Consider the following 25351-nt stretch of genomic DNA (forward strand, 5'->3'; position numbering starts at 1 on the left):
TGGAGATGGAGGCAGAGAATGGTTCATGAAGAAACACATCCATTTAGGTTGAAAAGGCTGAGCTAGAACTGGGACGGACTCAAAGGGCCAGAAGGCTGAGCAGTAGAGGGAAGCCTTCACTATGAGCTGAAGTAGAAACCCAGAGGGACCAGACCTAAATGGCCTTTCCCTCAAGGGTTAATTGTACTTATGGTCACAGCTTAGACTGGACTGGAGGCAGATGCAAAGTGTACCTGCAAAACTCTCTACTGGCTTATGTACTTCTACTTATTGTAGACATATTTTAGGAACTTAAAAATCCTCCTGCCTATAATAAAATAGTATGTTTTTAAGTTTTTGTTACCCTCTAGACAGCCAGATCAAGAATGCATACCTTCTACAGAAACTCATTTCTCAAAGCTGTGGATGCAAGTCAGTGGCCACAAAGGCTGGATGCCTGGCATTCTGGCTATGCATTATTTGATATCCTGGCATTTGGGCACCAGCTTCCCTATAATGTGGTGGTTGTCTCCCAGTTACCTTCAAAGTTAGCTTCCAGATTATTCAGGTTTAGGCTAATATTCAATGAAAAGTTAACACTTTGTCGTATGTAGCACATCTCTCCTGATCCATTAGAGAAGGTCTGACAACCACTCCAGGAAAAGCCATTTTTTTTCCACTTCAGTTCCCAAATCTTTTAATGCATTTTTATTGTTATTAAATACACAGACCATAAAATGTACCATTTTACCATTTTAAAGCATACAGTTCAGTGGCATTAAGCATGCTCACAATGTTGTGCAAACATCACCACTATCTGGTTCTCTTAATGCATTCTTTGTCACCTACTGCCCCGACTAGAAAATGGCTGTTGAGTTTGAAAAACATAGTTTGGGATAACAACATATGGTTGAAAAACACTTGTTTTACATAAACATGTCCTAAATTAAACACTTCCAGGAATAACCGCTAAACATTAATAGGTAAGTTACTTACCTTCTTGGTCTAAATTGGTCCAAATCTGTTCTAATACGTAGTAACTAAGAATTTCAATATATATTATTTTCTTAATACCAGAGAAAAAAGTACAGAAGACTCACACTCTTACTCTTAAGGTAGCTGAGAAGAGGCATTTTCAACCTTGATATATATAAAATAGGAGCATTCCTAAAGTTTTTAATGAAATGAAATGTAATAAACAGAATCTGATTTTCAGCTTCTTTTTCACTATACTATTAAACCAAGAAATATCCTTTTGGTGCCAGAAGTCTAGGTCTTTGTGTTTGTTGCATGTTCTCTGAATTGAGCAGTGTATATGTGAAAGAATGTGTAGGTGCACTATTCCCCTGAACCCCTCTCGTGTTCATGAGTTGGGGCTCATGTTCACCTTCATCTTTACTTGGTCTAAGTTGCAGTTCTCAGGTGACCAGGTCCCTTCCCTTGATGGAGTACCATCCTAAGATTTTTCTTACTCTTGGAAAAATTAAGAGACATATCTAGGCATCCTGGCTCATATGCCCAAGGGACAGGATGCTCAGCCCTAAGCCAGATCTAAGTGGTCTGCAAAGGCATTTCCCTTGATGGCTTCCCATTATGGAGCGGGTTTGTGGTATTTGATGCTTTTCTCATGATAACTAAATCTCCTAGTGCTCCCTCAACCTATCTTCCTGAGCCCTCTGCCCAAAGGGCCAATAACAGTAACTTTGGACCTCTGCAAAACTCCAGATTAACTGAGAGTGAAAGTTGAGAAGAGAAGAAGGCAAAGAGGGAGACTGACTAATGTCAACATATGATTTTGCTCATTGTGTAATTCACAGATTTTTATCTAATTTCATATTATAAAATATCCTTAACGTGTTGCTTTATCAATGAATTTCATCGTACATACTTTTTCTTGACAGCCATTCTGTTGTCTGAAAAGTAAAAAGAAATTGATTTTATTACTTCTGATCAATAATTTATCTAATGACACCCCCCTCCAAATTCCTAAACATTGAATCAGATTATCTCCTTTGTGCTTGGGAGAATTTTTTTCTGTCTAGCAATTCACAAAAAATAATAAGCTTTATTTTTTTGTCTAATCCCCCTATTTAGCCTCCTACTTAGATATTGGCCTGTAGGTATAGGACATGCTCCATTACTCACAGGAGTAGAATGATAGCTGAATACACAGTAGAATAGTAAACAGCTGCTGCATAAACTAACATCTCTTTAATATTACTATTCATGAACTACTTAGCCATGTTTGTTTTCATAGTGAGTTGGGAAGAGCATGGGGTTGGGGACAGAGGGGGCCCACTAGTCCTTTCTGCCTGTTCCTCTTCATCAGAGCTTCCTGATAACCTGCTTTTTGCCCACCTCCTCAAAATTCCTAGTCTTCTCCCCTCACCCAATAGTAGGAAAAGATCCATGGATTAAAATAATGGGTTTCTAATCATATGCAACACCAAATTAGATATAGCCATTTTCTAGGTATAATATTCTATTCAATGTTTTTAATGTTTTTATTTTTTATTTTTTAATTTTTTAAAAAAAGATTTTATTTATTAGAGAGGGAGAGAGGGAGGGAGAGAGAGAATGAGAGAGAGAGAGAGAGGCAGAGATACAGGCAGAGGGAGAAGCAGGCTCCAAGCAGGGAGCCTGACTTATAGGACTCGATCAAGGACTCCAGGATCACACCCTGGGTTGAAGGGGGGGCTAAATCGCTAAACTACCCGGGCTGCCCTAAAGTTTTTATTTTAATCACACAGTGCTCATCTTAATCCCTATCACCTATTTCACTCATCCCTCCCACTCCCTCCCCTCCAGTAACCATGCTTTTGTTCTCTATAGTTAAGAGCCTGTTTCTCGGGATCCCTGGGTGGCGCAGCGGTTTGGCGCCTGCCTTTGGCCCAGGGCGCGATCCTGGAGACCCGGGATCGAATTCCGCGTCGGGCTCCCGGTGCATGGAGCCTGCTTCTCCCTCTGCCTGTGTCTCTGCTTCTCTCTCTCTCTCTCTCTCTCTCTCTCTCTCTCTCTCTCTCTGACTATCATTAAAAAAAAAGCCTGTTTCTTGATTTGCCTGTCTTTTTTCCCTTTGCTATTTGCTTTGTTTCTTAAATTCCACATATAAATGAAATCATATGGTATTTATCTTCCTCTGGCTGACTTATTTCACTTGGCATTATACTCTCTAGCTCCATCCATGTCATTGCAATCTATTATATGTTTTAATCAAAATTATTTATCATCATTTACCAAATGTAAAGAAAAATATATATTACTAAATTGTAGCAAGAGAACAACACAATCATGTAAATTATAGAATACTTTAAAAGGTTAAAAAAAAAGTCCCGAGACTCTAATTACGATTTATTTTCATATTTTCCTGCCTACATGGATCACTTGCCTCTTTTCTTCCTGACCTTCCTAAAGGAAAAAGGGTACTCTATCTTCATTTTTACTTGGCCTTACTGTGTTCTCAAAATTACTTTTTTCCCCAAGGCCTACAATTCAATTTTGAGAAATACAGTTCATCTCTGAAATTACAACCTAATTCCTAGTAGGAAAAGAAAAACTCATGGGTCTCTGCTGGGGTGAGGGAGCAGTAGCCCATCCTCAGATTACTACTTTTTTTGTAATGAGGAACCTGGAACATGAATCCTGATGTTGGTGATACAGTTCCTAACTTTGGCTTTATTTTTCTAAGACTGTTTCTTAGGCCAACTCCAGCACAATTTCTTCTTGTAGGTCCTCTGGAACCTAATGCATCCAGATTCTTTTTTCTGCTTTCTCTACCTCACACTACAGGCAGCAAGTGGAACCCAGAGTGTCTTGTGTATTTGTTGCTACCTGTCCCCACAGGCTTTCTGTCCCCAAAACATGCATTTAGATAAAAGGAAATGGCAAAGAACTGAGAACAAAACTAACCAGACAGATGAGAAAGACTCATATAAGGCCACTAGAAAATAGTTGTAATATCAGGTACAATCTACAGTTCACAACAAATTATCAGATTCTTGGACAGAACATGCAATTGAACAGAAACATGCAAATGAACTTGCTGTTACACTGGAAAGTTCCATCATCATTCCAGGAGTGACATGGTATTCCATCTACTTTTCCCTAGTCTTAGGTGGTTTTCCTCAATAGGTTGATGCTACTAGAGGAAACTGTCTAAGATTTAGGTCATCTGCACTGCTAACTTCCTACTTCTTAAATAAAGTGGGCAGTGATATTAATAACCATTAGTTCAGAAGCCCCAAAGAGAAGACACACTTTTTTCACAGTTTAACTTGTCATATCACAAAACTATAAATATACCTTTTTGCTTCTGACCTTCTCCATACAAACTCACTTTAGTCCAGAAGATAACTTAAAAGATACCACATGGTTGGCCAGCCTCCCCTTGAGGATTAATGTGACAAACCTAAGTTTTAGTCTGCCTAATGATGAATATCTAATTTTTTAAAGATTTTTTAAATTTATTCATGAGAGACACAGAGCGAGCGAGAGAGGCAGAGACACAGGCAGAGGGAGAAGCAGGCTCCATGCAGGGAGCCCGACATGGGACTCCATCCCGGGTCTCCAGGATCAAAACCCAGACCGAAGGTGGCGCCAAACCGTTGAGACACCTGGGCTGCCCTGAATATCTAATTTTTAATTTAATTGGTGGCTTTCTGTTTGTATCTCAGGCCCATTGCTTTGAGGTGATGCCTGATACATCTTACTCATCCACACACATAGTCCCTCTATTGTCAAATCCATTTATTCATTCCAGTGGCCAAATGGGAGTTTAAAGCAGCACCTCTGTATCCTAACATCAGTGGTTTTATCTGAAAGCCAAAATCTGGGTGGTACCATGGGTGGCCTTCCTTTTTCCTGACATTTTATCCACTGCCCTGCCCTCAGTTTAATCTCTGGCTTCCCTCAAATCTCACTGTATTTTGTCGTGATGCTTTGTAAAGCACAACTGAGGTCAGAGGTAGTGCCTTATTCATCTTGGTATTCCTCTAATACCCAGAACCATACATTGAACATAGTATGTTCTCAAGAAAGTTTGGCACATAAATTCCCACTTAACAAATCTTAGGTGCATACTTCTCTCTACTCCAAAGGCCATTGTGCAGGCCACAAATCATTAATGGACTTGTGTAATGGGCACCTATTTAACTATCTTCCATTTGTCCTACATGCTGCTGTCACAGGTGTTCGGCAGAGTTATTGACTTGATAATATCACATCCCTCCTCAAAGCCATTAGACTGTCATCCAGTGAATGAAATGCAGACTTCTAAGGACAGTCTTCAGCATGAAAGACCTGCTGTCTTCTTTATTTTGTTTCTCCTCTCATCTTCCAACCCAATCATAAGAACATACTCAGTATCTAAATGCAAAACTTAATTATGCCAACTGTCTACCCCACTGCTATCTTATCACATTTGCTTTCTTTTGTACTGAATTCTTTGGTTTCTAATTCTGTTTTGTTAAGCTTGCCAGTACGGCCTTTGTGTAGGTATTAGAAAAAACAGAGAACTAAGGAGTTGAGAGGAGAGAAGGGAGAGAGGTAAGTGGTAGAAGAGGCATGATGCATCTAGCATTGAGGCTTGGGAAGCAAGGAGCTGCATCAGAGAAAGAGGACTAAGTCCAAGCCCTTGAACCTGTGTTCCTCTTTGTAAGGTAAGGGAATGTGACATGGGTGCATTGGGCAGAGCCAGATTAGATGGTGTTGTTAGCTATGCTTTGTTGTGCTCTGGCCTGGAATTGTCTTAGGTATAGCTAAAAGTACTTTGATGCTATATATTTGAGGGGAATGGGGAAGAAGCTCCAAGTCATATGCAGAGCTCTTCATCTTAGCTGAACTAAGATTTTTAGCAAAAGGATATCCAGAGCATTTGCTTTTGAAAAGACTCAAGTGATTCTTAGCCCTGTAGTCTAGGGTAGTGGGAAGGCAGGAGGAAGAGGGAAGCAGGAATTAACACTTTCTAAAACTACATAATCATCATTCTTCACCTTTATTTCTTTAAACTATCCTAATATTGGGCTAGTCAGTTTCCTTCCTTCAGCATCTTTGCATCTTATGAGTACTCAGTAAGTCAAACTGACTTCATCACTCCTAAGCATAATATCCTTCTTCTACAAAGCTTGCTCTGAATGTCAACACCATTTACCACTATATGCTACTTCACCTACCCAACCATTTTCATCAGAATTTTGAATTTATAAGACCTATCCTGGATCTCATTTGATTTGAGTGTTTAAAAGATGGTGGTGTTGGATATGTGTATTCCATCAGGAGTTATTTTATATGCATGAAACATTCAAGTTTGAGGGGAATTGCACTTTAGCAGAATAAGTGGCCACCACAGTTTGAGGGCTGGAAGGCACCTAGGCCATAAAAAGAATATCCTTTAAAAAAAAAGGGATGATGGGCAGCCCCGGTTGCTCAGCGGTTTAGCGCTGCCTTCAGCCCAGGGTGTGATCCTGGAGAACTGGGATGGAGTCCCACGTCGGACTCCCTGCATGGAGCCTGCTTCTCCCTCTGCCTGTGTCTCTGCCTCTCTTTCTGTATCTCTCCTGAATAAATAAATAAAATCTTTTTAAAAAATGGGATGCCTGGGTGGCTCAGCAGTTGAGCATCTGCCTTTGCCTCGGGGCATGATCCCAGAGTCCAGGGATTAAGTCCCATATGGGGCTCCCGGCATGGAGCCTGCTTCTCCCTCTGCCTATTTCTCTGCATCTCTCTCTCTCTCTCTCTCTGTGTCTCTCATGAATAAATAAATAAAATATATATTTTTAAAAATCTCCACTGTCCTTGATTTTTGCATCATTAGAGATCCATTACTTTAGATTACAGTGCAAATATCCTCAGGATGGGGTAACAGATTAAGTCATTAATACTATATGTAAACTAATTCATCATTATTAGAAAACCAATAACCTCAAAAGGCACAAGTAATGTATGTTTGAATGTGGACAGGGGAAAAGAATAGATCTAGATCCCAGGAAATTACTTGGAAGGAAGAGGTAGTGCTACCTGAAAGGGGAGTGAAGGCCCTGGGTATTAGGGGAGTATAGAACAAAAAAGTGAGACTAGAGGTAAGGTATAAGAACAGAAAAAACTCCACCTACTTTATAATTTTAGCTTAGTCCAAGAGGTTGCAAAAAATGAATGCAATTAGAAATATAAGAACTGATGATTCTGTGGGAGCATCTGCCCTTAAGCAGCACTCCTGTGTAATTATTAAGAGGTTAATTTAAAATAACACATTAATTTATTAAGTTTTCTTACTTACCTAATTGACGAATCACAAGAAGGGAAGACTCCTTGAGCTACAGGTGAATTTTTGGAGAGAAAAAGAAAATTACTACTTGTTGGTATCCTTCACAGGCTACTTGTAAAACTGTAATTAATGTCTATTAATAGCTCTGTATCAGGTCTTTATTCCCTGTTGTCACTACTGTGTTTGAACCCTCCAGGAACTCCAAGGGAGGCATAAAATACTTTACAATCTGGGGCCACTGCCTACCTCACCAGCCTCATCTCCGGTCACCATTCTACATATATTCTATGCTCCAGAGATCTTGAACAACACGTGATTCCCTTTGCCTGCACCCTTACTATTTACTTTATAACTCTAATATCACTCTTTTAAATTCCTTATCTTTTAGGATTCACTCAGCTTGTGTCATCTCTTTCAGAGAGCCTTCCTTGAAATCTGCCTGCACAGACAGGCATCCTCTGCCAAAGCTTCTAAAGCACCCTAAACTTCCTTCTATTGTAGGACTTACAATGGTTTACAGTGTCTGGCATATAGTAAGCACTCAATAACACTTATTTATTGAGTCAGTTCTTTAACACAGGTGTTGGATCAATGTTTGTTTATTAGTCTAACAGTCACTAATCTCTTCCCACTCAAATACTGTCTAACATGCTTTGTATGCTATCTAGCAAAGTTCCATAAGTGGAATTAGAAAATATATCAAGATAATTACAGTAAAGTAAGACTTCATGTAGAATATCTCCATAGGAATACTGGAATGGTATATGTCAATTATACACCTACATCACTAAACAGTCTTAGACAAACAGATTGCTCTGAATAATAGAAAATAGTATTACCAATTAGAGCCAGTTCAAAGTCAAGGCACATTGCTATTTATCTTTCTTCAAATAAACGTAAAGTGTATTGTGAGTAACCAGTAAAATCCAATGATCTGCTTTAAAACATTCACTTAAAATTCTATGTGCCTTCTTGAGTTTCCTCGTGTATGAGTATGTTTTTGCAGGTGTACAGTTTTGGAAAGGAAGGAGCTGGAATTAATTGTGTATGAGCCTGAAAAACTAAGTGTGAAGATAATACTGTTGTGGTGGTTTTGATGTATGTCTACGGATTCTTTGGTAATATTCGTCCAAGAAGTAGAGAGGTTAACTCTCTTCCCCTTGAGTGTGGGTTGGACACAGTGACTTGCTTCTAATGAACAGTACAGGGTAGAAGTGATGGTGTAAAACTTCTGAAACCAGGTTATAAAATATATTGTGTGGTTTCAGCCCCTTTACCTTGGATCACTCCCTCGGGGGAAGCCAGATGCCATATCATGAAGATACTCAAGAAGCCCTATGGGGAGGTCCATCAGGTGAGGCACCAAGAACTCTTGTTAACAACCATGAGAGTGAACCATCTTGGAAGTGAACCCTGCAGTCCCAGTTAAGCCTTTAAATGACTACAACAGCCCTGAATGACAACTTGACCATAACCTCATAAGAGATCCTGAGTCAGAATCACTCAGCTAGATCGTTCCTGGATTCATAACCACAGAAACTGTAAGATAATGTGTGTGTGTTTTTTAAGCCACCAAACTTTGGTGTGATTTGTTACTTAGTAATAGATAATTAATGTGACTGTTACAAAAATAAATAACTCTTCTACAGTTTCTGGGAATATGGTGGATTAAATATCCTGAAGAGCCTGTGTGAAACCTATTACAAATGCAATGGGAATTTGATAAAAATGCAATTACAATGTAGAACTTCAGTGTAGCTCTTTAATGGCTGGACACATCTAGTAGACATAAAAAAGTCTAGTAGACAAAACAATCAGTAAAGACATATACTCAATAAACGTAATTTAATATTTATTTAAAGCCATCTATTCTTCAAGAAGAGAATATATTTTTTTGGTATGTCCATGGAGCACTTTCAAATAGTGATCACATATTTGGCCACAAAGAAAACCTTAACAACTCCAATGTGTTAAAGATTTACAGGTTATATTCTGTGAATTTAATTAAAAAACTGGGACCTAAAATATTAATTTCTCAATAGTTAAGAAACATACTTATTGAGAATTCTCAGATTGACAAGGGAATTTAGAGGACAAAATATAATCTACCTAGAAAAGTTGAACTAAAAAAAAAAGGGATCTCTGGGTGGCGCAGTGGTTTGGCGCCTGCCTTTGGCCCAGGGCGCGATCCTGGAGACACGGGATCGAATCCTACGTCGGGCTCCCGGTGCATGGAGCCTGCTTCTCCCTCTGCCTGTGTCTCTGCCTCTCTCTCTCTCTGTGTGTGACTATCATAAATAAATAAAAAAAAAATAAAAATAAAAATACCACTGATTAAAAAAAAATGCCACTGATTTTTCGGCATTGATTTTGTATCCTGCCACACTGCGGAATTGCTGTATGAGTTCTAGCAATCTTGGGGTGGAGTCTTTCGGGTTTTCTAAGTACAGTATCATGTCATCTGCAAAGAGGGAGAGTTTGACTTCTTCTTTGCCAATTTGAATGCCTTTTATTTCTTTGTTGTCTGATTGCTGAGGCTAGGACTTCTAATACTATGTTGAATAGCAGTGGTGAGAGTGGACATCCCTGTCATGTTCCTGATCTTAGGGGAAAGGCTCCTATTGTTTCCCCATTGAGAATGATATTTGCTGTGGTCTAGCCTTGACTATTTTAACAGTCTCTTGGATGGTAGTAAGCAGCAGCATGGCATCACAGCTAGAATTGGTTAAGTACAACAGACCTGGGCTAAAACCTTGGTTTTGTCACATACACTGGGAAACCTTTGGCAGGGTAATTCTCCACTGAGACTTAGTTTATTTGTATGCAAAATGGTAAATAAAAATACTTCTGTCCTCATTAAATTGTTGGGAGGGTTAAATGAGAGGATATAAAGAGTTTTGCATGGTTAACTGGCATATAGTAAGTGTTCAATAAATGCTATTATTTTTATTGTCTTCTCACCTCTAATTCTTTTTTCCCTTTGTAGAAAGACAAATTCTGATTATATTACACCACTGCCAATATTCTTCAATAGTTGTACTTCAATAACAGGATAAAAGATTTCTTGGCATGGCCTACCAGAAATGTAATGGTCTAACCCTTCTCTAGCAGTCTAGCTTCATTTCCTGTATTTCTCTAACTTGAACTTTTAGATAAAGCAATTCTAAGAAAATTTGTATTTCTGAAAACATACAATTCTCTGCTCTTGGTAAATCTATTCCTTTTCCTGGAAGGTTCTCCTTCTATTCATCTGCTTAGAAAATTCTTTCTTATCTTTCATGTCTCAGCCCAATTGTGGCTTCTTCTGTAAAAGTTTCCCTGGCTTCCCTATGCTTCCACTGAACTACGTACATATCTCCATTACACTTATCATCATGGGTCGTGATTATTGGCGTTAGTGTTCCCCCACTAAACTGTAAAACTGAGGATAGGGACCATGACTTTTCTACGTTGCATGTACGCAATAATTAACATAATGCTGTCATGTAGCAGAAGCTCAATAAATGTTAGTGGAATGAATGAGTTAGTAGATTGCAGGATTTACTAACTGTTGCTAATGTTTACCTGACTCATAGGTAAAGCTTGATTTCTTGGCCCTTTTATCATTAGAATCAGCATATGTCACCTATTTATGCCACAAGAAAAAAAAAACAATAAAAATCCTCGAAGGAGCTTCAAAAGAATTTGAACATTGGCTATTTATCACATTTAAAATAACACATTTAAGAAAATGATTTTAAAAGTACACTTGTGATAAAAGTACATGTTTTACTTGGTTTATAGTATATGTATTATTTACAGAATTCACAGGTTTGTAGAATCCATTATTATTCTTAAATTAACTGAGAAATGCATTGAGCAGCATGGAAGGTAATCAACTGAGCAGCTAAAAAGATTATGTGTGGTCTTTAAACAAAGTTAGCTATAGGGGACATGATTTTAGAAACCTGGAAGGCAGAGCGCACATACAGGATGTGACTGTTTGATTTGGCCAAGAGCTCTACCTGCTTAGATAATTGTATAGAAAGATAAATCTAACACAGTAGACTTTATTTTTGCACAGATCTGAGAGCTAACAGAAGCCACTGGAAGTACATTTTCTGACACTGATGGAATGGGTGAAATAAGTTGGGAAATAGCATATTCTATTATAATAAAAGTGGTCATGCTATTTCTCAAAATAAATCAAAATGAATCTCAAAATAAATGTAGCCATCTGATGTACTCATATTGTTCACATGTATTTTAAAGCCACCTTTAAAAAGTCTAAATTTATTCATTGACTTTTTGGGGCAAAGTATGTAGCATGAGGTTTGTCATCAATGTTACACTCAGGGCATACTTTTTTCCTGGTCTATAGTGAGGCTAGTAAGAAAAGTAATTCCTGATGTATGACTACTAAACTATCTCAAAGCAGTTAAGTTTCTTTTCTTCAGAAACTAAGCATACCAATTATGGATGTTGACAGAGTGATACAGTGCCCTGTACACAGCAGGTGTCCGACAAATATTTGCATATATGGAGAAGCATATTGTGGCTAACATGCTACATTTGCGCAGCTATATATAATTGAGCCTGTTGCTTAGTATGCATTTCATGTAGAACATTGCAAATGATGCTACTTTCTCCCTTAGTTGTGACGGTAGACTTTTGGGAAGATTTTGGTGAATTTCCTGCTTGATGACCTCTCTTTCAAAGCATGTTAACTTTTTAGAACAGCTGAGTCAGCTAATGCAGTGCTAATAGAGCCAGGGATATGGATTTGATTCTTAAAATGACAATCTGGCAGTCTACAAAGGCAATCTATGTTGTGACCAGAGGCTGCACCCTGAATGCTGCCAACTTCCCCCATCAGATGAGTGATCACTGGTCACAAAGGGGACAGGGCAAGGCAGCATGGCTATCTTGACACAACCCATCAGCACTAGAAGAAAATGATTCTCAAAGCCCGATTTGTTGCTTTCTCTGCAGGACACAAGTGTGTACTTTGAAGCTCTTGGAGCTCATCATTTAGGGAGCCTCTAACCTAAGGGCTAAGTGGGAGCATTCAAGTTGCTTCCGGTAAATCTCTATTAAATTGAGGCAAATATAACATTCAAACTTTGGATCTGTTTAACACATTTAAAGTCTCAGTCCTACTACTTTTGCTGGCTTACAACTTGTCACTGATCGTCCCTGTACTTACAGTATGACAACACTAACATAACTGGCAGCTATAAGCTTTGGAAGTCTGAAGTAGCACAGCATCATTACGGTGGGTTTGCATTTCAGTTTTTATAAAATATTACTATGGGGGGTTAATTTCAGGGAATAAGGCTGCTCTGAATTTTCTTTCAATGAATGAAATTGTGTTATACCCATATTGATCATAATTTCATACTTCATTTGCTCTGTATCTGGGACAAAAGAAATATTACTTGCCTTTTGTTTCAAAATAGTCTGTATGGAATGTCTGGGGACATTTGCTGTTTTAGCAGAAACTCCTGGAGCTTGAAGTGAGTTATTTTTAATTTCTGGGGGGGGGGGGAAGAAAAGGTACCTTTTAATATGAAAAAATGATAATAGTTCTTACTGCCATAATGTCTAGAATTACCACAGTCAGGGATATATTTCTTCACGCAAGTAAAGGCAGTATCTCCAAATATAAGATGCCTTCCAGTGTCTCACTACCACTGTCTGGGACAAGCCTGAATTCCCTAACTTGTGGCCCTAAATTACTCTGTCATCTTAATTTCCCACCACTCCTCCTGCCCCAGAATGAGCTGCTTTGCACTTTATTCAGTAGGCAAGAGGGACCCACCAAGGACTTTTGAATAGAGGAATTATAATGCTCAAAACTGTATTTCGAGAAGATTACATTCACAACCCACTATAGGATAGATTAATAAGAGGAAAGAGACTGGAGGCATATTATTGCAGTAGTTAAGGGCATGGGTGGTGTGAATGGAAAGGAGGGGAAGATTTTGAGATAGTTAAAGGAGGCAGATTGGACAAAACGTGATAACTTTTGGATATAAGAACATGGGCAACAGGAAGGAGTCGAAGCTGACTCTGGCTTTGTGCCTAAAAGGAGGAACAGAGAACAGGTTTAGGGGTCACTGGAAGATGATGAATTTGGCTTTGTGCATACTGCATTTGAGATGCTGATTGGCCACCCAGGCAGAAATGGCCTAGTACTCCTGATGTGTGTATGGAATATGCATGGGAATCTTTTGCTGAGACGGACAGAGAATTAGCTAACGTCTAGTCTAGCTGTGGAGGTGGGAAACTGGATGTATTTTTATGTCTGGGGATAAAGGGTGGCATTGGAGGATAGAGGCTTTCCTGGGGAGAATTCTTTGCACAAATCACAGTACTTCAGAAACTTACTTTGCCTATAAGTATAGGCAGCCCCAGCGGAGACTCTAACTTCTTCCTGCTTTGCAAATTCCAAAGGGCCTATTCACCTAGCAATCACTCAAATGTGGGATACTAACATTTATAACCATGAATAATCTTTATATCTTCCTTTATCAAAAAAATCACAGATTTTATAATCAGGGGAAAAAAGCATAACTTGGAAAACTATGACAAAACTATAATTATGTAACTGAAAGATAACAGAGCAATCATAAATATTGTTCATTTCTTACCTTCATCACTTAGAGTATGTGCTGTTTTAGTCATTTCTTTATCTTTCTGTATGGGTTAACATTCAAGAAAAAAAACATTCATTAGTAATTAAGCTTCTAAAAGAGACTTGCTGGCTATAGAGCAATCAGATTGATACAGTGTCCCCCTTTGTTCCCCACCCCTTACCTCTCTCTTCTAAGCTCTGGTCTCAATGCTAGTACATAAGATCAACCTCTTTGATGAGTATCTCTCACATGTACCTAAACTAACCTGTTCAAAATGAAGCTTATTATCATGTGCTCATGCAGTCCCATCTTTCCAAACTTGCTCTTCCTCTGTCTCCATATTTTTGGTTAAAGACTTAACAGTGCATCCAATGATCCCTTCTAGAAAGCTTAGAGTTATTCCATTTATTTCAGATAGGGCCAATCCAATCCAATATAATTAGCACATTGCTTAGAATTGAAATAGGATATAAAATTCCTGACCTCAAGAAGTTTATCATCCAGTAGAGCAGACAAAAAAATATGATACAGGATAATGAGTTCTGGGAAAGAGGCAAGCCTGAGCACTACAGGAGCACAGAGAAAAGACATCCCACTTCAAGAGAACTATATATATGACAAAACATGAGAGACACCTAACTCTGGGAAATGAACAAGGGGTAGTGGTATGGGAGGTGGGCGGGGGGTTGGGGTGACTGGTGATGGGCACTGAGGGGGGCACTTGGCGGGATGAGCACTGGGTGTTATGCTATATGTTGGCAAATTGAACTCCAGTAAAAAATAATAAATAAATAAAATAAAAAAGAGAACCTATATACAAAAATTAAATCATCATCCACATCCTCATCCTCTCCCGCTCTCTCAATCTACACATCTATTAAGTCACCAAATTTTGACATAGTCTGATTCTGAAATGTCTTAAATCTGTGGCCTGTGGCTCACCCTCATTGCCACTGCCTTATTTTTATCTGGACCATCCCAGTAGACCCAAATCTTCCTTCTAATCTCCTCTCTCTCAAACACTGCATCTATGTCACACACTTTAACCAGATGATCTTTTTATTTATTTTTGATTTTTAAAAGACTTCTGTCTCTCTGTCTCTCTCTTTTAATTGCTTTTATTTGAGTTATCTCTTCACCCAAAGTGGGGCCTGAAATCATGACCCCTGAGATCAAGAGTCACATGTCTTCCAACCGAGCCGGCTGGGTGCCCCTAGATTATCTTTTTAAGACCCATTTCATTCTTATGTCACATCTCTACTAAAAAATCAGCAATGGCTCTCTACTATAGAGAAGATAAATGCAATCTCCAACAAGGTATACAAAGCCTTGGGGGCAACCTACCTTTCCAGTCTCCTCTCCTGCACTGCCCTGGCTTTGCTGGCTCATAGTGCAGCTTTCACTTAAAACTTTCACATCTGCCTGTAATACTGCTTCACTGTAACCTATATCTGTTCATCTGGAAACTTCTAGGCAGGACTAGTCTCTAAATCCTTTGTGCTCCCACTGCATTTTGTAGGAATCAAAACTCTTCTCTTATTTTATGGTAAGGACTTAAAAATATTTTATTTATTTGAGAGAGAGAAGTAGGGAAGAGCACAGAGGGAGAAGGACAAGCAGACTCCCCACAGAGCAAGGAGCCGGATATGGGACTCAACCCCCGGACCTTGGGATCATGACCTGAGAAGAAGGCAGATGCTTAACTGACTGAGCCACCCAGCATCCCCAGGATTTTTGTTTATATGTGTCTAATCCCTGGACAGTGAGTTCTCAAGAGTAGTGATGATGTCTTTTCCATCTCTGTATCCTATGTCAACTGTTTTGCCCCTTTCCCTTCTGTCTTCATACAGGCCCTGGTCCACAGCAAGTTCTTAGTAAACATTAGCTATCATCACTATCATCAAATATTTATGTCAGTTTCTGCTAAACCATATGGTACATTTAACATGAAGCTGACTCAGAGCCTTCTCTGCTAGGAAGAGGATCCAGACCTGTATAGGACCCCATAACTCTAACCGGTCAGTATTATGCCAGTGAGGAGGATATCCCATAGAAATAGCAGTTAACAAGGTAAATGAATGATCAATACAGAGCATCTACCTTTTGTTCTGTTTTATTTTTCTGTATGTCATGCTGAGAAGATATGAAGACTGATGATTTTTTGGCAGGAATCTTTACAAAAGTATGAGAATGCTGACCTGATCATAAAAGTAAATGAAAGAGAAGTTAGATAGCTTTAAAACAATTTTATCAAAATATGATTGGAGTATAGTAAAACCACAGATATTTAATACATACCACTTGTTCACTTTTGACATATGTACAAACCCATGAAACCAACACCACAATCAAATCAAGATAAACATTTCCACCACCCCCAAAAGTTTCCTTGTTCCCCCTTATACTTCATTCCTCTCTCTAGTTCTCCCTGTCTGCCAGGCAACCACTGATCAGCTGTCACTATAAACTGCATTTTCTAGAGTTTGCTATAAATGGAATCAAGCAGGATGTCCTCTCTCTTTCTCTTTTGGTCTGGCTTCCTTCATTTAGCATATTTATTTTGAGATTCATCAATATTGTCATCTGCAACAATTGTTTATTCCTTTTTCTTACTATGTAATATTCTATAGAATGGGATGTGCTATTTTTTATCCATTTGCCCACTGAAGGGCATTTAGGTTGTTTGCAGGGTTTTTTTTTTTTTTTTGCTATTATGAATAATGCTGCTAGAAGTCACATATTCTCATTTTTGGGGGGCACATATCCAGAAGAGGGATGGCTGGATCATATGGTAACTTAAGTAAGCAAACTGTTTTCCACAGTGGTTCTACAATTTTATACTCCAACCTGAAATGTCTGTGGAGTTCTAGCTGCTTCAAGTCCTTGAAAATACTGATTTAAATTAAATTATTTAAATTCTAGCTATTTTACTGGGTGTGTAGTGGTATCTCATTGTGGTTTACTTTGTATTTCCCTAATGACTAATAATATTAAGCAGTTTTTTCATGTGCTTATTTGCCATCTGTATGTCTTCAGTGAAATGTTCATGCCTTCTCCCCATGTTTATTAGGCTGTTTCATTCTATATATTACATATTTTTCTGTATTTTACATTTTTTTATAGTGAGTATACCTTCTAGATGTAGGTCTGGAGACCTATCTTCTGTTGTGCTTACTTCTGGGGCTTAACAGATGTGAAACAGCCATTATGCAACAGGGCTATTGTTTCAAAATTTTATATTATTTTCTCATTTTTTACCTCCTAAGTACAAGAACTCTGCTCTAGTCTTCCATAGTCATCTACCTGCTTGGGGATGGAACTAGGGGAGAGGAGGTTAGAATTTTTAACAGGAGGAATGCCACAATAAATACCCAAGTAATATTCAGCACCTGTCATTCAAAAATACGATGACACAGCCAACACAGTATTCTTTTCAAGCCATACAACTGGCTTGAGAACGTCCAGAAATTTAACCTTCCTTTTTGTGTAGCAGCAGACTGGAATACTTAGCTCAGAAAACTCTCCCTTAGTGTACTGGAGATACCCTACTCCACCAAGAAGAGTTATATGGACTCAGAAAGAAGGAAGATATGACCTAAGGAAAGTTAGTTTGGGGAGTAGAGTTCACTCCTTTTATAGCTTAGAGATGGTGGGAATGTGGAAGGATGGTGGGAGAGGCTGGAGAGCAAAGAATTCAGATGAGGCTTCACGTTTTTCTTACTTTGGGCCTTGGTTGCTTCAGACAAGTGAAGTTAGCACAGAGAGAAAAGAACTATTGTTCTGCTCCCCATTTAGGACTCTAGAAAGAAATCTCAGGCTGCCCCTCATTTGCTGCCTCCTTCTCCGCACTGGGGACATGGCCCAGAAACTCTGCAATATAGTATGGTCAAGCAGAGCAAGGTTGGTCTGTCTGTCCCTCCTTCCTTCCTTTCCTATCCCACCCCCACTTCTTTTTAATTTCACTTTAGTGATGTATATAATTGACCTATAAAATTGTAACATAGTTAAAGTGTACATCGTGGTGATTTGGTATATGTATATTATGAAAGGACCCCCCATTTAGTTAATTAACACATCCATCACCCAACATATTTATATTTTGTTTTTGTTGAAAACATTTTAAGTTCTGCTTTTAGCAAATTTCAATTATATACAGTGCTGTCAACTATAGTCACCATGTTTTCCATTAGCCATTCAGACTTTATTCATCTTGTAGCTAAAGTTTGTACCTTTTTACCAACCTCTTCCTATTTCTCCTTGAGGTTTTGCTTTCTTAAGCCACTCTTGGTTTCTATGTGATGGACATGCCCAGAAAGGGCTGAGAGTCTAGCTGGGAAGCTTGCCAATGGGAGTCACTGGGGAGGAGATGCGATGGCTCCACCCTCAGTGTTACGGAGCAGGCAACCAGAATTGTGGTGGAATGGAAAAGCCAGAGGGCTCTAAGCTCAGTGAGAATGGGCCAGGAGTCACTGGACTGATGGTTGAATTCAACTGTGAAAGCCCAATTGGCCAAGTACTATCTCAGTGGAGATAAGGACAGCTCTCTGGAGATCAGAGGAGGCAGAAGACATTTCATCCAAGCACCATGACTTTATTCCACCTCCATGAGGTCACGGAAGCCACTGTTCCCCAAACTTGAAAGTGCTTATAAAGCACTGGAGATCTTGTGAAAATACAGATTCCAATTTGGTAGGCCTGGGGTGGGGCCCGAGAATCTGCATTTCTAATAATCTCTTAAGGTGATGCCCATACTGCTGACACATAGAGGAATAAGAACATAAGCCACACTTCCTACCCCAGACATCTGGACACCATCTTTGGGAAAGAAGCAGAAATATGGTGTACACTTCCTGAAAGTATGCATCATTACAGGGGGGCCCCCACAAAGGTCAAGTCTAGAGGCGTATGCTAGAAAAATCAACTACTGAGAGAGAAAGAAAAAGGAAGGCAGACACTTCTATCTGGCAAATAGTACTGGCCTTACACATATTAAAGAAGCCTATGCAAGTAATAGGTTGAAATTTCAGAACGATAACACCTGCTACTCTTCAGACTATTCTCAAAGGAGCAGGGGATCGAGAATGGGCAACACTGAGCACTATTTTCTGCTCCACTGTTGCAGAAAAATATGTGGCAGCATGAAACGTCTCTGCTGCCAATGAGGTGACAGAAGTTACTTCGAGCCTGGAAAGTTCAAAGTCTAAGGAAGGGCAAGGTTTTGAGAAGGAGTGTTGGTTGGGGTCTTGGTCCTCACTAGGTCCTTAGGGCCACTGGCATCAGAACACCAGTGGCACCTCTAGTCGGCAGTTGGCAAGGATGACTCTCCAGGCGAATGGAACAAATGAGATGCAGGTAAAAGTTTCCCTGGGAGGTAGGACTGCTGGGCAAAGAGTGGTAGCAGTGGCGGTGGCAGCCAGTGAGGAAGAGGTTAAAAAAATGCCTCGGGATCTTGTTGCAATGGAAAAATACAGAAATGAGATTAGGAGCAGACGCCATGGAGAAGCAGGGCCCTCAACTGGGGGCTTGCAGACTTGTCAGCTGCAGAATGTGGGCTGCCCTGCTCATGGGCATATGGAGGCAATGACATGAAGTGAGAAATTAGGGAAGCTAAAGCAGGCAGCAAGAATGGCTGTAGCACTGTTGGTAAACATGACTCAAAATCCATTATTTCTAACAGAGGATAGAGGGAGGATTTTTCTGCGTTGTAAGCAGATGAGGTCAGTACCAAGTCCCATCTTCCCACAAATTACTATTTTAGCACTTCTAATCATAATCATTTCAATTTTGTTTTTGTCCTTGGTGTAGTTTCTGGTCACTGGTAGTATCATTTGTTTTATCTTTGAAGAAACTTAAAGAAACACAAGAAAATATTTATTTTTAAAATAGTGGAAATGACAAAGTAATCCAAGATAGATTCTAGGGTTTTTTTTTTTTTTTTTTGTGCCCAATAGGAGGAGAGGCATATGGAGTTGTAGCAAGGAACTGGAGAGGATAAGTAGTGGGGTCTCAAGTGGGAGGCAATTTGGTCCCTTGGAGGACATATGCGAATGTCTGCAGACATGGTGGTGGTTACAGATGTGGCAGGGGAGGGTTGGTTGTTCCTGTCATCTAGTGGATCAAGGCCAGGGATGCTGCTAAACATTCTACAAGGCAAAGGAGAGCTCCCACAACGCAGCATTATCTGGTCCAAAATGTCAGTAGCGGCAAGGTGGAGAAACCTTGAGAAAGAGATGTGATGGAGAGGCAGGACAATGGCTTTTACGGTATTATCTTGTATAGTTAAAGCTATACTCAGGGAAACAGAGTTGTTTTCTGGGAGAAGGGAAAAACTGCATCCCTCCATCCTGCCCAATGAGAATGATGAGAACCTGGCCTCTTCTCTGTGTGGGGATGCCAGTAGTGCACTAACTATGCTGGAGACGCCATGAAAGTGCTCCTGATCATCCTTGGCTGTGCCTCAGAGCTCAGCAGAGGCAACAGTATGCTCATATCTCAGCTGTGAAAGAGGTGACAACAATTCCTGTATCTAATCATTTAGATAGACAAAAGGATTCCCAACTATGTGCTGATTGGATTTTCACTAGAATTTTAAGATGTGCATGCCTGGGGCACCTGGGTGGCTCAATTGGTTAAGCATCTGGTTAAGTGTCTACCTTTGGCTCAGGTTGGGATCCCTTCTCAGTGGGGAGCCTGCTTCCCTCTCTCCCTCTGTCTGTTCCTTCCCCACTTGTTCTCTCTCTCTCTCTCTCTCTCTCTCTCTCCCCTTTCTCTCTCTTAAATAAATACATCAATAAAATCTTTTTTAAAAAGATGTACATCCCTCCGTGTCTACATGGTGGAGGACAATGGCCTTATTATAGTGGTATAAGCCTATTTTACATGTGAAAGAGATTTCTTCATTCTCCTGTTACCTTTGTGATATTATGAACATTATTTTTAAAAATATTTCCCTTTTTAAAAACCATTTGAGCTGGCCACTCTTTAAGATGCCTACCTGGACAAATGGTAAGTATTCGTCCTTTTTAATGGCTGAGTAATGAAAGGACAAATACCTACCATTTGTCTTGATGTGGATGGAACTGGAGGGTATTATGCTGAGTGAAATAAGTCAGTCGGAGAAGGACAATCATCATATGGTTTCATTCATATGCAAAATATAAGAAATAGTGAAAGGGACTAGAAGGGAAAGGAGGAAAATTGGGTGAGGAAAAATTAGAGAGGAAGACAAACCTTGAGAGACTCCTAACTCTGGGAAACAAAGGTTTGTGGAAGGGGAGTAGGAGGGGATGGGGTAACTGGGTGATGGGCACTAAGGAGGGCACTTGATGGGATGAGCGCTGGGTGTTATAGTATATGTTGGCAAATTGAATTTATTTATTTAGTTAGTTATTTAGGCAAATTGAATTTAAATAAAAAAATTTTAAAAAGATGCCTACCTGTAACTTTCTACCTACCTGAAGTAGAAGTTAACAAAGATGGAGGAAGCAATATACCTGCTAAAGTGATTTTTTTGTCTCAGAGGCAGAGGGTACAGCCTCATTGTTTCACTAAACTACATTATGAGCTTTTCTTACTGACTCCCCTTTCCTAAACTTTCATTCTTTCCTTCCTTTCAACATTGTCTATTTTTACTCTTTCGTCCTTTAAAAACTTTCTCTTGCATACATTTTCTCTCTCATGTTTTTTTAAAAGCCCTTCATATAGGGGCACCTGGGTGGCTCAGTTGGTTAAGGGGCTGACTTTGGCTCAGGTCATAATCGCTGGGTCCTGGGATGGAGCACGGAGCCTCTTTTCAGGCCCCATGCCTTGTAGGAAGTCTGCTTCTCCCTCACCCTCTGCGCCCCACCCCCACCCCACTCATGCTCTCTCTCAAATAAATTAATAAATAAAATCTTTCAAAAGCCTTTTATTTTCTGTACTCCTTTTAAACTTTTCTCTCTATTCCTTTTCCTTCTCTCTCTTTTGCATCCCTTCCCTCCTCTTCCCTGCTCTATCCTATCCTCCTCTGACCTATTTTATCCTATGCTATCCATCCATCCACTCTTTTTCTTTTACTATATACTGGCCCACTTTTAAAAAGTTTTCCATTTATTCCCCTTCCCTTTTTATTTCTTTTAAAGATTTTATTTATTTAGGAGAGACACCGAGAGAAAGGCAGAGACACAGGCAGAGGGAGAAGCAGTTCTCCCCACAGGGAGCCCAGTGTGGGACTGGATCCTGGGACTCTGGATCATGCCCTGAGCCAAAGGCAGATGCTCAACCACTGAGTGTCCCATCTCTTTCCCTTTCTAACTCTCTTTGATGCACTCTTTACTGGTTTCTCCTTTTTGAAATCAGGTCTATCTATCTAGATATCTATCTTTCTATCCATGCATATCTATCCACCCATCATCCATCCATCCATCCATCCATCCATCCATCCATCTACCCATATTTACCTACCTATATATCTATCCATCTTTATTATATTGTATATTTTATTGACTTTCATGTTTTTTACTGAAGTATACTGGACACACATTTGACTTGTACTTTGTAAACTCCCCCTCATCATACACAATAGCACCTGCTTTACTTAGTCGCCCCTCCCTCTCACTCTCACATTTCTCCTTCTCTCCTTTATTGAACACTTTCCCCTATGGACTTATCGCTCATACACCGGTCTTTTCTCCCTTACTTTCCACTTCTGCTCTTCCTTTCATTCTTCCTCTCTTCTCCTTTCTACATTCTTTTTCTGTCTCTCTCCTCACCACCACCCACCCTGTTCCCTGTCCCTCCTATCTTCATTTCTCCCTCCCTTCCTCCTCCCCTCTACCTCACTTTTCCCTCCCTCCCCCCTCTCTTCCTCCCATCCTCCCTTTACTCTCTTTGTACTGGCTTCCCACTTCCAAACCTTTTGCCTTTCCTTCTCTCCTCTCTTTCTCCCATGCTACCTTCTCTGTATATTCTCTCCTAGTGGCTTCCACCTTTTAACCTTTTATTATCCATCTAGCTAACTTCTACCTACATACCTACCATCTATCTGTCATCCTCCCAGCTTTATTTCAATTTTTAAAAAGATTTTCTTCATCTGAGAGAGGCAGGGGGAGGGAGAGGGAGAGGAAGAGGAAGAGGGGGAGAGAGAGAAAGAGAGAGAGAGAGAGAGAGAGAGCACAAGAGAGAGCACAAGCAGAGGGAAGGGCAGAAGGAGAAGGAGAAGCAGACTCCCCATTGAGCAGGGCTCCATCCCAGGACCCTGGGACCATGACCTGAGCTGAAGGCAGATGCCTAACTAAGCCACCCAGGTGCCCCTTTATCTCAATTTTTAAAAAGATTTTATTTTTATTTATTCATGAGAGACACACAGAGAGAGGCAGAGACATAGGCAAAAGGAGAAGCAGGCTCCCTGCAAGGAGTCCAATATGGGACTTGATCCCCGGACACCCCCCCCAGGATCACGCCCTAAGCGGAAGGCAGATGCTCAACCGCTGAACCACCCAGGCATCCCTCAATTTTAATCTGACTTTTGTTAGATTGCTTTCTACAGTCCTCCATTCTATTCTTTGTGTTCTTACTAGCCCCACCTTTTCAACTCCTCTGTGTCTCCAATATTCTATCTTTTCTTAAATTTTGTTATTTTCCTAGCCTCACCCCTGTTTAGAATTCTTCTCTTTCTTTCTTGCCTTCTTCTTTCCCTCTCTCCACTCCCTTCCTCGTCTCTCCTTTCTACCTTTCCACCTCCTGTCTCTATGTCTCCTTCCTACTCATTTCTCTCTTCTCCGCTGGATTGCTTTGTCTTCTGGTGAGCCTGCACTTTGGCCTTCCCTCCTCCCTCACCACCCCTACTTCCTGCTTTCCCTCTATTGTCTAGTCCTCCCTCCTTTCCTTTCTTCTTTTTCCTGCTCCTTTCCTCCCTCCTTCCTTCTGATCTTTTTTTAAAAAATATTTTATTTATTTAATCATGAGAGACACACACAGAGAGAGAGGCAGGGACATAGGCAGAGGGAGAAGCAGGCTCCCTGTGGGGAGCCTGATGCAGGACTCAATCCCAGGACTCTGAGATCAGGACCTGAGCCAAAGGCTGACGCTCAACCACTGAGCCACCAAGGTGCCCCCTTCTATTCTTCATATACTCTTTTTTTTTTACTGGTTCCCCTTTTAAACTTTTTTCCCTTTCACACTCTCTCCTGTTACCTTTTAATATTATTGTCTTCTGTATGAGGTCCTCCTCAGAAGATCCCGTCTACCTATCTACCTGATTGCCTCCATACCTGCACCCTCATGTTTAGCTAACTTCTCTTTAGATCTCTCTATCCCCTATTCCTCCTTTCCTCCTTTTCCCTCCTCCCTCCCTTTCTGCCAGATACCCTTTACCTTTCCTCACTCCGTTTCTTTCATTGTCTCTTTTTCTCTCTTTTCTTTCCCTGCCTCCCTGCTGCCTTCTTCCTTCCTCCCTTCCCTCCTGCTCCCTCCCGCTTCCTTCATCCTTCCTTGCCTTCTCCTATTTCCTTCTTTCTTACCTGTACCCAACTGCTCACCACTCACCCTATCCCCCATCTGTGTTCCTTTCTTTGATTTCCCCTCCTACCTCTTTCCTTCCTGCCTGCCATTCTTCTACTCTCTTTTTACTACTCCTCTTTTTAAGCTTTTCCCCCTTTCTCATCTTTTTCATTATGGATCTTTGTCCTGTCTTCACTGATGCTTTCTCCTATTTAAAAATCATTTTTGGCAGGGCACGTGGGTGGTTCAGTGGGTTAAGCATCTGCCTTTGGCGCAGGTCATAATCTCAGGGTCCCAGGAGGCTCTGGTCATGATCTCAGGGTCCTGGGATTAAGCCCTTTGGCCCTCCCACTCTGCTCAGTGCGGGGGGGGGGGGGGGGGGGAGAGGAGGCGTCTGCTCCCCCCCCTCATGTTCTCTCGCTCTCTCAAATAAATAAAATCTTTTAAAAACTCAGTTTTTCTTACCTATACACCTGGATGGCTGTCTATACAGCTATGATCATCTTTCTGTCTTTTATTGTCTTCCTTTACTGCCTTCTAGTTTATTTATTTATTTATTATTTATTTATTTATTCATGATAGACATAGAGAGAGAGAGAGAGGCAGAGACACAGGCAGAGGGAGAAGCAGGCTCCATGCCGGGAGCCTGACGCGGAACTCGATCCCAGGACTCCAGGATCATGCCCTGGGCCAAAGGCAGGCACTAAACCGCTGAGCCACCCAGGGATCCCCTGCCTTCTAGTTTTTAAATCTCTTGCACACCACACAATTGTACTTGATTCTTACTGGTCTTCCCTTCCACGCTCACATCCCTCCACTGTTAAGTAACGTTTCCCCTACAGACTCATCCTGTATGAACTTTTCTTCCTTCTTTGCATCTTTCTGCTCCCTCTCTGCCTCTCTCTCTCTCATTATAACAACTTCTTTCCTTCTCTCTCATTTTGTATGTCCTTTTTTGTCCTATCTTACTACTGGTTTATCCTATTTGAAATCCTATCTGCCTGTCTGTCTACCT

General features: G+C 40.4%; 1 protein-coding gene across 1 annotated transcript in view; it reads right to left on the reverse strand.

The window, feature by feature from the left end:
- Positions 1-25351, reverse strand: part of LOC112934662 (fibrous sheath-interacting protein 2-like) — a 71746-nt gene that overhangs the window by 35968 nt on the left and 10427 nt on the right. The window contains exons 9-11 of the mRNA XM_072743516.1: positions 15958-16055; positions 13873-13918; positions 12662-12753 (exon numbers count right to left, since the gene is read on the reverse strand). Coding sequence (XP_072599617.1) covers positions 12662-12753; positions 13873-13918; positions 15958-16055 — 236 coding nt within the window. The remainder of the gene's footprint in view (positions 1-12661; positions 12754-13872; positions 13919-15957; positions 16056-25351) is intronic.

Source organism: Vulpes vulpes, chromosome X, assembly GCF_048418805.1.
Source record: "Vulpes vulpes isolate BD-2025 chromosome X, VulVul3, whole genome shotgun sequence".
Lineage (NCBI taxonomy): Eukaryota > Metazoa > Chordata > Mammalia > Carnivora > Canidae > Vulpes > Vulpes vulpes.